The sequence below is a fragment of the Salmo salar genome, chromosome 20, assembly GCF_965601325.2.
Source record: "Salmo salar chromosome 20, fSalSal1, whole genome shotgun sequence".
In the NCBI taxonomy this organism is placed as follows: domain Eukaryota; kingdom Metazoa; phylum Chordata; class Actinopteri; order Salmoniformes; family Salmonidae; genus Salmo; species Salmo salar.
Window position 1 is genome coordinate 45,929,528 of NC_138310.1, and position 14,915 is coordinate 45,944,442.

At 41.5% G+C, this 14,915-nt stretch overlaps 1 protein-coding gene across 6 annotated transcripts; it reads right to left on the reverse strand.

Moving 5' to 3' along the window:
* Window positions 1-4,789: 4,789 nt before the first annotated feature.
* Window positions 4,790-14,295, reverse strand: scn3b (sodium channel, voltage-gated, type III, beta). 6 transcript variants are annotated; one of them, XM_045703451.2, is made up of 7 exons: window positions 13,989-14,295; window positions 13,448-13,543; window positions 10,575-10,738; window positions 10,081-10,306; window positions 8,456-8,564; window positions 6,577-6,664; window positions 4,790-5,920 (listed from the first exon to the last, which is right to left on the reverse strand). In XM_045703451.2, the coding sequence occupies exons 2-6, from the start codon at window positions 13,500-13,502 to the stop codon at window positions 6,601-6,603; spliced, it is 618 nt and encodes a 205-aa protein (XP_045559407.1). In that variant the 5' UTR covers window positions 13,503-13,543; window positions 13,989-14,295; the 3' UTR covers window positions 4,790-5,920; window positions 6,577-6,600. The 6 variants fall into 6 exon arrangements, with proteins under 6 accessions (XP_045559407.1, XP_045559406.1, XP_045559405.1 ...); XM_045703450.2 differs by having other exon boundaries at window positions 8,456-8,594; window positions 13,993-14,294; XM_045703449.2 differs by having other exon boundaries at window positions 6,599-6,664; window positions 8,456-8,594; window positions 13,989-14,294.
* Window positions 14,296-14,915: the final 620 nt, after the last annotated feature.

The following is a 14,915-nucleotide window of genomic DNA, read 5'->3' on the forward strand; positions in this document are numbered from 1 at the left end:
TGGCCCAGCGTCATCCGGGTTAGGGAAGGGTTTGGCCGGCAGGGATGTCCTTGTCCCATCGCACACTAGCGACTCCTGTGGCGAGCCGGGCGCAGTGTACGCTGACACGGTGGCCAGGTGCATGGTGTTTCCTTCGACACATTGGTGTGGTTGGTCTTCTGGGTTAAGTGGGCATTTTGTCAAGAAGCAGTGTGGCTTGGTTGGGTTGTGTTTCGGAAGACGCACGGCTCTCGACCTTCGCCTCTCCCGAGTCCGTACAGGAGTTGCAGTGATGAGACAAGACTGTAACTACCAATTGGATACCACGAAATTGGGGAGAAAACGGGGGTAAAAAAAAAATTATATATAAATAAAATAAAGAAAAACCCTTGAATCAGTTGGTGTGTCCAAACTTTTGACCGGTACTGTATATTTCCAATAGGTAGATTTTTATCAAGCCTTTAAGCAGAGTATCATTGTTTAGCCATTATCACACTTTGGCTTAGATAGAGGTACAGTGTGTGGGTTGTATATGGATACACTCACACACACACACACACACACATTCACACACTGGGTGGGGTGTGTACTCTAATCAATAACATCAAATTAGCAAACACAATAAAGAGATAATAAGGTTGGGTAAGGTTTAAACCAGTTATCTTCTCTCACCATGCCACCCATACAAAATCACAGCTCCTTCATTAAACAGGTACACTGCCCTCTTACGGCCCTAGAACCATATTGCACTGTCTCATCCAATAACTAACATCCACTCAGACAGAACTAATGCACTCAAATATTCTACACCTGGGGCAAAATATATTATTCGGTCTTCCGGGTTTTTGTCGATGATCCATCAATACTTTTTTTCTCCAAAAGGGATCTTTCAGAGCCACGGAGGTGCTTTTGAATATAGATCAATAATTGCATTTTGGGGAGAGGGAAAGAGGGATTGTCCCTACAGTCTCTGAGCTGGGTCAGATGTTAGCAGTTGTGTGAAGTTTGGCTCATTAAGGGACTTAACAACTTAATCCAGCGTGAAATAGGCTACTTTATATTCTCGTAGAAATCGGACTAAATAAATTGTTTTATTCAAGTAGGCTACTACAATAGTGATAAGACGAACTATAACAACAGCTCTATAACAACAGCTCCACTTACCCTTTTTCATTTTTTGATTGTCCATAAATAGTATTTTATAAGACCCCCCAACTACATATCAGGTTGAATAACTTGGTGTTTATATATATATATATATATATATATATATATATATATAATATATATATATATATATATATATATATATATATATATATAAATATATATATATATTTGTATTACACTAGAGGGAGACAAAGAGCCTTTGTAGATGTTATAATTGACATTACCTCATCCTGTTTTCTTAGATGTTATGTCCCATTGTAACTAAATTCAGAGTAAAGTGATAGTAAATTGAGAGGAAAAGTGATAGGAAGTATGATTGGCAGAGCACATGATGACATATTTGTTAAGTTCTTTTGTTGTTGTTATCAAATAAAATTTGGTATTTTGTATTTATTAGGATCCCCATAAGCTGCTGCAAAAGCATCAGCTACTCTTCCTGGGGTCCACATGAAACATGACATAATACAAATTGTGTTAGTCACTTGCACACATTTGGCTAACATTATTGTGGTTGTAGCGAAATGCTTATGATTCTAGCTCCAACAGGACAGTAATACCTAACAATATAAAACACTACACGCAAATCCCAAAACATTTAAATAAAGGAATTAAGAAATGTTAAAATATTAGAACGAGCAATGTCAGAGTTCAGAATATAAATATCTATGTATATGATGGTGTGTATAGACATTATGGACAGTATATGAATAGAAAAGGTGTGTACATCAGTACTGATATAGGATGAGCCCCGACTGGAATACAGTATATACATATAAAGTGGGTAAAACAGTATGAAACAGCAGTCTCTAAAGTTCAGGGCAGGCTACTATGCCAACTAGTGGTGACTATTTAACAGTCTGATGGCCTGGAGATAGAAGCTGTTCAGTGTCTCGGTCCTTTTGATGTACCTGTACTTGCACCACCTTCAAATCCCCCCCCAAAAAATAAAATTGGGGGCAGGCGCAGTGGTCTAAGGCCACTAGAGATCCTGGATTGAGTCCAGGCTCTGTCACCGTGCACTAGCAGAGAGAACAGTCTATGACTAGGGTGGCTGGAGTCTTTGACAATTTTTAGGGCCTTCCTCTGACACCGCCTGGTATAGAGGTCCTGGATGGCTGGGAGCTCAGCCCAGGTGATGTACTGAGCCACACACACTACCCTCTGTAGTGCCTTGCGGTCGGACGATGAACAGTTGCCATACCAAGCGGAGATACAGTCAGTTAAGATGCGCTCAATGGTGCAGGTGTAGAAATTTTGGAAGATCTGACGGCCCATGACAAACGTTTTCAGCCTCAAAGAGGCATTGTCGTGCCCTCTTCACGACTGTGTTGGTGTTTGGACCATGACATGTCCTTAGTGATGTGGACACCGAGGAACTTGAAGCTCTCGATCCGCTCGACTACAGCCCCATCGATGGGAATGGGGGCATGCTCGGCCTTCCGTTTCCTGTAGTTCACAATCAGCTCCTTTTTTTCACCTTTATTTAACCAGGTAGGCTAGTTGAGAACAAGTTCTCATTTACAACTGCGACCTGGCCAAGATAAAGCAAAGCAGTCCGACAAAAACAACAACACAGAGTTACACATGGGATAAACAAACGTACAGTCAATAACACAATAGAAACATCTGTATACAGTGTGTGCAAATGAAGTAAGGAGGTAAGGCAATAAATAGGCCATAGTGGCGAAGTAATTACAATTTAGCAATTAACACTGGAGTGATAGATGTGCAGATGAGGATGTGCCGGTAGAAATAGTGGTGTGCAAAAGTGCAGAAAAAAAATTATATGGGGATGAGGCAGGTAGTTGGTTGGATGGGCTATTTACAGATGGGCTGTGTACAGCTGCAGCAATCGGTAAGCTGCTCTGACAGCTGATGTCTTGATCACATTGAGGGAGAGGTTGTTGTCCTGGCACCACACTTCCAGGTCTCTCATCTCCTCCCTATAGGCTGTCTCATCATTGTCGGTCATCAGGCCTACCACCGTCATGTTGTCAGCAAACTTAATAAAGGTGTTGGAGTTGTGCGAGGTAGTGGGTGAACAGGAAGTACAGGAGGGGACTGAGCATGCACCCCTGAGGGGCCCCTGTGTTGAGGGATAGCATGGCATATGTGTTGTTGCCTACCCTCAGGGGTGAATGCGGCCCATCAGGAAGTCTAGGATCCAGTTGTAGAGGGAGATGTTCAGTCCCAGGGTCCTTAGCTTAGTGATGAGCTTGGAAGGCACTATGGTGTTGAACACTGAGCTGTAGTCATTAAACAGCATTCTCACGTAAGTGTTCCTTTTGTCCAGGTGGGAAAGGGCAGTTGGGGCGGTATGCAAATTATAGTGGGTCTAGGGTGTCGGGTAATGTGGAGATGTTATGATCCTTTAACTAGCCTCTCAAAACACCTCATGATGACAGAAGTGAGTGCCACGGGGCAATAGTCATTTAGTTCAGATATCTTCACTTTCTTGGGCAATAGGAACAATGGCGGACATCTTGAAGCAAGTGGGGACAACATACTGGGATAGGGAGAGATTGAATATGTTGTTGTTGTGTAAAATGTTAATGAATTGCTGTGAGGGATTGGCAATATTCCAGCTCCAATAGAACATCAGGCATTGCTGAATTAATTTATGTGATAAATGAACTTATTTCAGAGCAGTAACAGCCTGGTATAATTATAAAGTACTGAATGTGGGTCACAATAGTGGGTTGTACCCTTTGGGAGATAGGACACTGTACCATACTCCATAGATACGCTGGTAATACAGAAGAGCATTACTGACTGAATCAGTAGCAGCACACAGATAATGAAATGTTTAACTTTCGTATCAATGTTGTAGGCCTATGCTTTAGGGTGCATTACTAGCTAGGGTTGTGATAACCCTTATGCCCTGTACTGTGTAGTCATTATCTTCATATCTCGCTAGTGCATGACCCGCACAAATGTTGCATCATGGCATGGTTACGTCGAAGCCAACCAATCTGCTCCCTGCTCGGTGCTTGCATGGGTTGCTATAACGACAGATGCTATATCTGTCACCCGGCAGCCACAGAACAAGAACATGGAGGCGGTGAGATTGCTCTCCGAGGACTGCCCCCCCATCCGAAGGTGTTTTACACCAGCTGTGCACTGTGGAGGTGGGTGGATGGATGGTACAGATGGATGGATGGTATAGATGGATGGCTAAACCTACCTAGACGTGGCCTAATTCATTCACACTCTACGTCCTCAGTCTTAATCAGCTTGGTGCAACCACCCCCAGTCCGTCACCACCCCCGGTCCCCAGTCAAGACATGTCATCAAAACCTTGTGGGTGGACTAGTCACAATGCATTTATTGCAAATGGGATGATGCTCCCTTTCCCTGTGGTATTCGCTATTCAGGCAATAACAAAATAGTTATCTGTTATCTTTTTTAGATATTTAAAAACCGTTGCAATGCCTTCCTCTGTTATTCGTCAGACAATCAGTGAGGAGGCTGACAGACAGCTTTGCACAAATCTTATCGACTGTTGATTTCTTTTTAGCATTTCAATGAAACGCGATCTGCTTGTCTCGTCTCCGTGTTAACTGCGTAATTATATTGATTTTCAAGATCAATGTAGAAAGACTTTACTAATCAGATGAGTATAGAGAAGGGTTAGGATACATTTGGAATGCATTGTCCTTTAATAGCTCAATACAGAGATACAGTGTATAAGATATACAATGACATATATAGTATGATAGTACACAATACAGTATATACACTAATTGTAACTATAGAAGTAGGCACACATTTGAGTCTCAATAGCAATGCTACTGTAGATGAAAAAACAGCAACCTCAACAACTAGCATATGGTTTAGGACGATCAAGTTTTTGGCTATTGGGGCGTACAGTAGTTGTATTCTGCAGCATCCTTGTTTCGAACATCTTAAGATGCCATTGAATAAACTTTATAGCTTACAAAAAAGCTAAGTAAAAACAATGCCATATTGACGGTGTGAGTAAAAGATGGAGGAACCTCTGGGACCAATTACTATGTGCCAACTTTTTTTCTTCATCTTTTGTAAAATAGCCTAGTCACTCTCTAAGATCCAAATACACAACATCCGCTCATACCAGGCTCTTTCTATGGAAGAGAATTGAACTGAAAGAGGAGCTTCTGACATAGTTGGCCTTTGAGTCACAATAAGAACCAGCGAGAGGACTCTGTGTTCATACCATAAACCACAGTCATACTGTGCACTAAATATTTTATTTCACCAAATAACTTAAGTGAAGTAAACTTGAAAAGGTATGCACTCCAATTTCTGTAAAAAGAGAAATAAGAGAAAAACCTTGACCCATAATCTCGTCATATTCTATCAGTAGGGTAAAAATGAAGTAAAAATAATGTACCAGAAGTTTTTATGGGCACCCAGTTATGTGCAGCGCAGCATAATTATTAGCAATTGAACAGCATTTCACGCGTTTGAAAGTGTGAGTAATTTACTTTGAAGTAATTCCTTGGTCCTCCTCAACACTAGGTTCTGTTTTCTTTCTGGGGGTGACGTTCAAATAGCATAAACAACGTATTACTCATCAAATCACTGCTGTCTGGCACAGAGCGGTACAGAGTGAAATAACAAAGGAGAGTGTACTTGTGCATTTGAGCTAGCTCACACCACAAGACCAAGACAAAGTTGCTGAGAGGTGTTGTGACATCTTCACTGAATGTTCCCTTTGAGGACGTCAGTCTGTATCGTCAGGTGACCATGGATTGCTTGGTGCACTGCTTGGTGCACAGTTGGTCAGTACCTGAAACAGAGGACAGACCAAGTTGCTTGATTGTGTTGAAAAAAAAATGCACACATTTCAAGCTATACCGGTTAGGTACAACAACGAAACATATTCTAACTCAGATTCAGAAATGTAAAACAATAACTTGCGACAAACTTTCTTCCATTTAAAAAACAGAAAGTAGCACTCTAAAAACATGTACTGAGCCTCACACAGCCCCATAGCAATACTAACAAAAAGTGTCTTTGTCCACTTTTCTGAGAACTCAGCAGGTGGTATGTTCAGAGTGTTCAAAGGCCTCATTTCTTTCGCTGTTGCGATCGGGCCACTCTCCCTTTGAAAACGACACTTAAATCAAGTACCACAGAATCCCATGTGGAGTGTAGATTTATTATATAAAACTATTGCTTTCGCCTCATTAATTTCACTATTAGGTAGACTTTTAATATTAGTACTATGAGTGAGAAAGAGCTGATGGTAAATTAGGATAAAGCAGAGAGATGAGTGGTTGATGAAGGGAACGTTATTACTATGACGTGAGGGAGTCATGTCTTGTGGAAGAAAATGGCAGATGCAGGTGCAGCAGAAAGAGACTCGGGTTAGTTACATACAACGAGTTGAAGGGGAGAGTGATTTTCTGATCGAGATCAGATTGAGAGGCACGTTCAAAATACCGTATTGGTGTGAGACAATCACTTTTATTCTGTAACTGGAACACCCAGGTTGTCTTTATTTTCTGAGGGAATGGCTAGGTAGTTTGTCCTGTAGATGGGCGGAAAGAGAGGCAAATCTGAGACCCTGTGGTGCATCCATGGAGCATGATACTGTGTACATTTCATTGGGCCTTTCTTATTGAACTCTGTCAATGCAAAAAAATATTGAGACAATTGGGATACATTAGCGTTGGGAATGTTCCAGTTTATTCGTGACAATATGCCAACAGCAATATCGAACATAAGCCTGGATACTGACTTAGAAACTATGACGCTGATTTCTTTCAACTTTCGGATTCCCACAGCCCATGAGTTAGCCTATTTCTTAGCCATTATTCTATAAGAAAAATGTATCCAAGTAAGAGAACCATGTCAAATGAAAGTGGGAAAACAGTAGGAAATCCTGTCTCCTAGCCAACAGTCCATGATTGATGGGATTTAGGATCACTAAATGTATACTACAGATCCTTTTAATCCTGTACTGTTGAACAGCCGGTCACATATTATGGCCGGCTGCCATCAGTGTGCCTCTATTGTAGTTTATCTGCTCAAACAGCTCAATACCAATGGCTGCGTCCCAAATGGCACCCTATTCCCTATATAGTGCACTATTTCTGACCAGAGCCCTATCAGCCCTAAGTCCTGTTGGCACTAGAACGGATGGAGGTCACACCTCGCAACACACCACCGGTGGTTAAACTTAATGTAATATTCTTGGGCATTGGGTCATTAGGCGTTGCCTCTAGACTGAGTGCAAAGTGCAAAGTGTTGTCTATTTGTGAAACAACTGTCACGACCCATGTAATATAGCAGCGTACAGTATACTCTCTTCATCCGTTCAGAAGTGCATTATTTTAACCCATTTCTCAATCGATTCCATCAGGCATTCTTTCAATTTCCCAAGTAAGTTCTGAGTACATATATCTTGCACTATTGGTACTTTTAGTGTAAGGTACAGGAAATAGTGTCATTGGATTCAAACATGCACTGTATATTACCCAATATCGTATTGTAAGGTCAAAATTTGATGGCCACTATCCACTGTATCGACTTCCATCTACCGCCCAGCACCATCACCAATCATTGGGAGCTGACACCACAGGAATATATTTAAGCCTTGGCCACAGAACAAGTCAATTTCGGATCTGGCTGCAAATCCACAGAGCACTAAATTGTCTGTTTGAAAATGGTGGAACAGGAGTCAGCAGAGCGCTCCAAACAATCCAGGGACCTCAGCAGAAAGACGACTTACAGTACTGAAACAGCTGACCGACTACTATTGACCAACTACTGACCGCAGGAGCCCTCAGACCATTACACCTCCATTATACTCTTTCACAGACCGCACAACCTATACATTGGATACTGCATGGCCTAAGAGTAAATGTAAACTATTCACCAACCCCAATTTATTGAAGGGCTCATAAAATCAGCAGGGGTAATGTTACGCCACATTGTCAGTAATGCTTACAGTGGGTAAGGCCCAAACTCCACATATAGTATGAGATACTTAGCATCGTATCCATACTGTATGTGCTGATGCCAACTCTAGTCGTCTATCATTTCCCTGCACCAACCATCTAGATACATGGTTCAAAGCAACGATAGAAGACTAGAGTTGGCCTTAGTACATACAATATGGACATGAGGCTATGATATACGAGGCTACGAGACACAAGGCTACAAGATACGAGGCTACGAGTTCCAACGCTACGAGTTACAAGACCTGATTACAAGATACGAGGCTGTAAGATCTAATGCTAAGAGATACAAAGCTACAAGGTAAAAGACAAGCCTATGAGATAAAAATCTAGAAGACACATGGCTAAGAGCTACTCACGCGGTGTCCTGGGCCTGCTCGTCTGACTTGGAGATCTTCCTGTAGCAATATACCATCTCCACCAGGAGCCAGCAGGTGAGGAAGACCAGCAGGACGTACATCATGATCTCTGAGTACAGGGCAGTGGTGTCGTCACTGGCTGCCAGACAGACACACACAACCCATAGAGATGGATACAGGGCACACTTGCAAAGTCGGTATTAGCATTGGCAGCGCCATCAAAGGCTTTCACCATTTTAAAGTAGTCAGCTGGGTGGGACTACCTATGGGTTAAGGAAGGATAACAGCATTCCATCCAAGTCAGCAGAAGGGATCAGCCAAATACTTCTGAGCAAAGATTCAAGCACCACAGGTGGTAGTTAAATCATTAACTTTAGCTTTATGCCCGTTCAGACTATACACACTCTAACAGAGTAGCTGGAGGTATACACCTTTTAAGTTTGATTACAAACCACCAATAAACTCATAGAAGTAGAAGAAGGAGACACTGACTACTTTGAAATTGATATAGCCCTCAATGGTTCTGCCCATGCTGTCACAGAAGTGATGATTCGCAAAGATAGGTATGCTCTCTTTCCATCTCTATGACAAAACCCACACCGCATCTGAATGGATAGAACACTGCAAGACGACAAAAATAGACAATGTATTTCAACTGCATTGGTTTGATAGGGACTTGCACATTAATAGTGCAGGTTAGATTTATACGTTTTTTTAAAAACAGTTTATAAGCGGAAAGATGTTCCTTATATTTAAATAAGACATTCTTCCTCTCTACATGTGAGAGTTGGATCTGTTGAGAACCACTGTGTCAATGAATTGGTGCCAAACTCCGAGAAGCTTGAGGGACAGCACTTTCTGTGTGAAACTCCCAAATCGCTGCAGAAAGATATAATTATCGTAATCCCTTCTTATATTGGAATGAAACATTGCTCACTGGTCCACAGCTTTTTTCAAATGGACACTACTATGGTATGAGATGCAAAAGAAAAGTTGTATGTTTGATGTAATGTACACAAGGGCAAACTAAAATATAGTTGGTAATGACTATTATCAAATGTAGATGTATGCAGATATGAACCAGCCACTTAAGACACAACTAAGTCTGTCTATGAACCCCAGTAGTTCACAATAAGTAGGCAGAGAGAGGTATTGTAAAGTGAATGTAGGAATAATTACATACAACTATATCTATTAAATAGTATATTTGAGTAAGGTGAGCATCCAGGAACCACCCGGTAAATAGAATCCAAATGATGTACATTATCCCTTATAATAGATAGTAAAGTAGTTGGTTAGAAGAAACCCTCTCTTACTATAAGAAGGCTTCAATTAGCTTTGATAATAATAAAAACAGAATAAAAACACACAATTACTCATACAATAAAATGATGAATGTTGTTTTATGCAAATTGTAAATACAATTAACATACCTAATAGCGCCTAAGAAAAATAATACATTATACTTTTAAGTTTTGTCAAAACACATGGCAACAACCAAGGAGAAGCACATGTAAATATGCAAATCACACATCGCCAACCACAGATAGTTAAGCCTCCAGCAAGGAGCTTGAAAGCACAGGAAGTACAATTACAAAATAGGAAGAAACAGGAAGTGCTCTTACCTTCCTCTCTGACCACCAGGTTGATTACCAGGGTTTTGGTAACCGAGTGCGAGTAGGAGTCAAACTCAAACTGTCGGAACACCACACAATTGTAGGTGCCTGTGTCGTTCATTGTGACGTTGAGGATACTGATGGAGAGTTCCTGCAAGTCTTTACTTCCATTCCACACCAGGCGACCCTGCCAAGGCCCCTCCAGCTCCCTGGGGTGACCATCAAACAGGTAGATCTGAGGGCGACATAGCAGGCATGCAGGCACACACATACACACACACACAATAATCGTTGATAGCTAACTTTGCCTCATAGTTCAAAGTACTTGTAGACCATACAGCCTGACCAGGAAAAACCTCCATGCCCTAGTTATGGGCAATCATTCCCGGTCAGGTCACATGGTCAGGAAAAATGGCTGGTCCTATCATCAGGTGAAATAATTGTAATGAAATTGAAGAAGTTGGTGTTTGTGCGAATGGAGGAGACGGATGGAGGAGACCTACAGGGATGGGTCCTTCATCAGGTGGGATGTAGTACCAGTCAACGCGTGTCTCTGCACTGACCTCCTCTCTCTTCATACAGGAGATGCAGGTCAGTTTCATTGGGTTCCCAACGACTGCCTCTGTTTCCGAGGGCACATCCACACATACTGGCCTGCTCACCTGCACTGGAGATCGTAACAAACAGAGTGGCATCACACAAGCACCACACTGTAGCATGTACAGTACACATCACCCAGAGATACATAATCGTGTGTGTGTGTGTTTTTGTGTGAGAGAGGCAGGTTACTGTTTTTTTGTCATGAATATTGTTCTGGGGGCATCTCTGCAGAGTGGTCACTAGTTGGCACAGCCACAAAGTCATACAAACCCAACCCTAACCTTAACCCTGACCTTAACAACACTGCTAAACGTAATGTTTAACCCTAACCTTAAAGTAATACCGAAAAGCAAAACATTTTTTATAAATTTTTACAATATAGCCCCTTTTGACTTTGCAGCTGGCCAAAGGGAAAATCATTCAGTTCTACCTCCAAGACAAGACTCATGACATTAAACGTCAACCTACGTGTGAGAGCTGGCAGGGAACAAAAGACAACAAAAACACAAACGGATTATTCTATTCAATCACACCCTCCGCCCATCCCCCCATGGTCTGTTGTCTGAGCGTGGTGTTCTCTCTGATAACCCTGTGAACTCATTTTGTGCCAGCCTTGGATGAGCTCCCTGTTGTGCCAGTCAGACTGGCACAATGCAGTACCATAAATACCACTGTTCTCAAATCGCAACTCACTCACCACATAATACACCCTCACACCCTGGACCAAAATAAATGTCACACTAGACTGACAACTGTGGACACATGCAGCGAGCGTAACATCATCCACCCCGCTACACAAGGGCTGAATCCCAAACAGCACCATATTTCATATATGGTGCACTACTTTTGACCGGGGCCCAGGTCGAAAGTAGTGCACCATATATAGGGAATAGGGTGCCATTTGGGACACAGGTAAACCCAGTCAAACCCAGCCAGGCTGCTATATTGATTGAGGGATGAAAATATGTGGTTTTCTGCATGGCGTCTTTGTGTGACTGACTGATGAAACACAGGGTTAGTATTATGTAACCCAGAGCCCCGGGCTGTCTGTCAACATCGATCAAATCTCCAGCTCATTTTGAAGGGCCATACATGCAGGCACATGGAAACCGGGACAGTCACAGTAGTGAAAGTGACACAGAAACATACTGGGAAAGGGGACCAAGTAGAAACCTACTCTAAATGATACAAAATGTGTCAGTAGCCTAATGTTATGTATGAATTCATTTATTTCTTATTTCTGAAGGGCAGCACAGACAGACCTCATCTGAGGCTTTAACTCACTGAGAAGTGAGAAGAGGATCTACTGTATGATCTCTATTTAAGTCCCTCTATTAGTTTGTTCATGTTTTTAAAATGTTAGAATAATACACTACTGTATATATATATACAAAAGTGGAACCCTTAGTGGATTTGGCTATTCAGCCATACCCATTGCTGACAGGTGTATAAAATCGAGCACACCGCCATGCAATCTCTATAGACAAACATTGACACTAGAATGGCCTTATTTACATAGAATGCCACCTTTCCAACAAGTCAGTTCATCAAATTTCTGCCCTGCTAGAGCTGCCCCGGTCAACTGTAAGTGCCGTTAATGTGAAATGGAAACATCTAGGAGCAACAACGACTCAGCCGTAAAGTGGTAGACAACACAAGCTCACAGAACGGGACCGCGGAGTGCTGAAGCACGTAAAACTTGTCTTTCCTCGGTTGCAACACTCATTACCGAGTTTCAAACTGCCTCTGAAAGCAACGTCAGCACAAGAACTGTTCATCGGAAGCTTCATGAAATGGGTTTCTGGGTTTAGCAGATGCCAGGAGAATGCTACCTACCCCAATGCATAGTGCCAACTGTAAAGTTTGGTGGAGGAGGAATAACGGTCTGGGGCTGTTTTTCATGGTTTGGGCTAGGCATCTTAGTTCCACTGAAGGGAAATATTAAACCTACAGCATACATTGACATTCTAGATGATTCTGTGCTTCCAACTTTGTGGTAACAGTTGGGGATGACCCTTTCCTGTTTCAGCATTACAATGCTCCCGTCCACAAAGGGAAGTCCATACAGAAATGTTTTGTAGAGATTGGTGTGGGAAAACTTGACTGGCCTGCACAGAGACTTGACCTCAATCTCATCAAACAACTATGGAATGAATTGGAACGCCGACTGCGAGCCAGGCTTAATCGACCAACATCAGTGCCCAACCTCACTAATGCTGTTGTGGCTGAATGGAAGCAAGTCCCCGCAGAAATGTTCCAACATAGTGGAAAGCCTTCCCAGAAGAGTGGAGGCTGTTATTGCAGCAAAGGGGGGACCAACTCCATATTAATGCCCATAATTTTGGAATGAGATATTCGACAAGCAGGTGTCCACATACTTTGGTCATGTAATGTATTTAGAATATTTTATATAAAAATGTTGCCAAATTGTATTTTATTTTACTTTAGGGAGTGATTACCAAAATCATGTCCTGTCTGTAGGCTGTGACGATAATATGTTTACACCTTCATTTTACTTTATACAAAAGTCAAGTGAATGTTATGTCACTTGACCCTGTCAAATCATGCCACGCTAGCCTTTGTCAGACCTCTCAAAGTGGTCAGTTGAACCCCCCCCCAAAAAAAGTCACGTAAATGATGACGGAACATAAATGCTTAGCTAAGTGTTTGATCGTGATGTGCCAATTTATGTCAATAACCGTCGCATCGCAAGTATAAGATAGGTGTGATTTTCAACCATTAGAAACAAATACATAATGTAAGTGCAAACACTTACCTACTAAAACCAAAAGTAATAGAGAATGCAATATAACCCTGATTCGAGTTCTCATATTCGGTGTTCTCTGGGATAGCTGTCTTGGGCACTCTCTCCCTGTTCACAATCAAAGAAAGAAAACATACTTTAAACTTCGAATGATCTCATATTTCATCTACAGTATTTCTATGGCGTGGTGGCAGATTGCCCTAGTTTGATTAGGCTATTTGAGGAGCGTAATTTCAGGACGATGGACAGCGCACCGCTACCCAGGAGATCAGTCTTCGATAATTATAACATATTCTCCGTAGAGATTTCACAAAGTCTGAGAAAAATATCGCTTTAGGCTATGTGGTGGTCTATCAATTTTGCGTAAAGTTGTAATGTCGAACAGGTTACACAAAAGGCAACGGTTGGTTATTTGCCAGTGTCTGAAGATAACATTAATTAAATAGTATAATTGACTGGCATGTTGCCTAAAATTCATCAATTATCTGTTTGTAAACTACTCCCACATTTTCCAGTAGTAGTAACTTTGTGGTGAGAAAAAAAAATAACTCACACACTCAGTCATTCACTCGATATTCCTCGCAGTTCCGGCATGAATAAAACCCAGAAGAGACCTGTAGATTCCACACTCCGGTTAGGCCACTTTCTGTTGTGAGATGTGGGTGAGCGTCTAGAAATCCTCAATCATACAATGACAATGGATTGTAAAAAGTTTAATATGAAAAGCGAATAATATATTGGTTCGATGAAAAAAAAGGCTACTCCTTTGTCAGAATCTTCATAAAAGGAGGAGCAATCCGAAAATGACGTTTCTTCTTCCGCTGTCCGCTGCCTTTGTTTTTCACAATAAGCGACCACTTAGCGCTCCGACAATATTTTCCTTGATGCGCATGCGTAAAGGTCACTCCCCATTTACAGTAGGCCCTTCTTGTTCCCAAGCACATTGACAACAACAAGTAGAATCGACCATTAAACTATGAGAATGGTTTACCAAGGAAAAAAATTACAAAAGGACTAGTGCTCCAATTCCTTTTTACCTCAAATTAGTCCCTTTGGAAGTTTTTCATGGTAAGCCATTCTCGTGATTTTATGTCATGGTTGTTGAGCACCCCTCCTTTTCCTTTGTTTGCTGAAGTGCAAAGGCCTCCCTGAACTCCTACCATTAAACTATTTGCTTTCCTACTTTTAACCAATTGACCTTTCACTCTAAATAAATAACACATTTCAAAATGGCTATTTACATGAAACATTAGTACCCTTAAATTGTGCACTCTGATCAATTATACTTGCAGGCTATTATAATTATCTTCAAATGTATATACAGTAACAGTTAAAGGTTTGGACACCTACTCATTGAAGGGTTTTTCTTTATTTTTAGTTTGTTCTACATTGTAGAATAAAACTATGAAATAACACATAAGAATTCATTTAGTAACCAAAAAAGTGTTAAACAAATAAAAATATGCTTTAGGTTTTAGAT

Coding starts and splice junctions, on each gene's coding strand:
- scn3b (XM_045703450.2), bottom strand. CDS start 13,502: ATGAGAACTCGAATCAGGGTTATATTGCATTCTCTATTACTTTTGGTT. Junction 10,307..10,574: donor CTGATGAAGGACCCATCCCT/GTAGGTCTCCTC, acceptor TGTCGCCCTCAG/ATCTACCTGTTTGATGGTCA. Junction 6,665..8,455: donor GAGCAGGCCCAGGACACCGC/GTGAGTAGCTCT, acceptor GCCCATCTACAG/GACAAACTACCTAGCCATTC.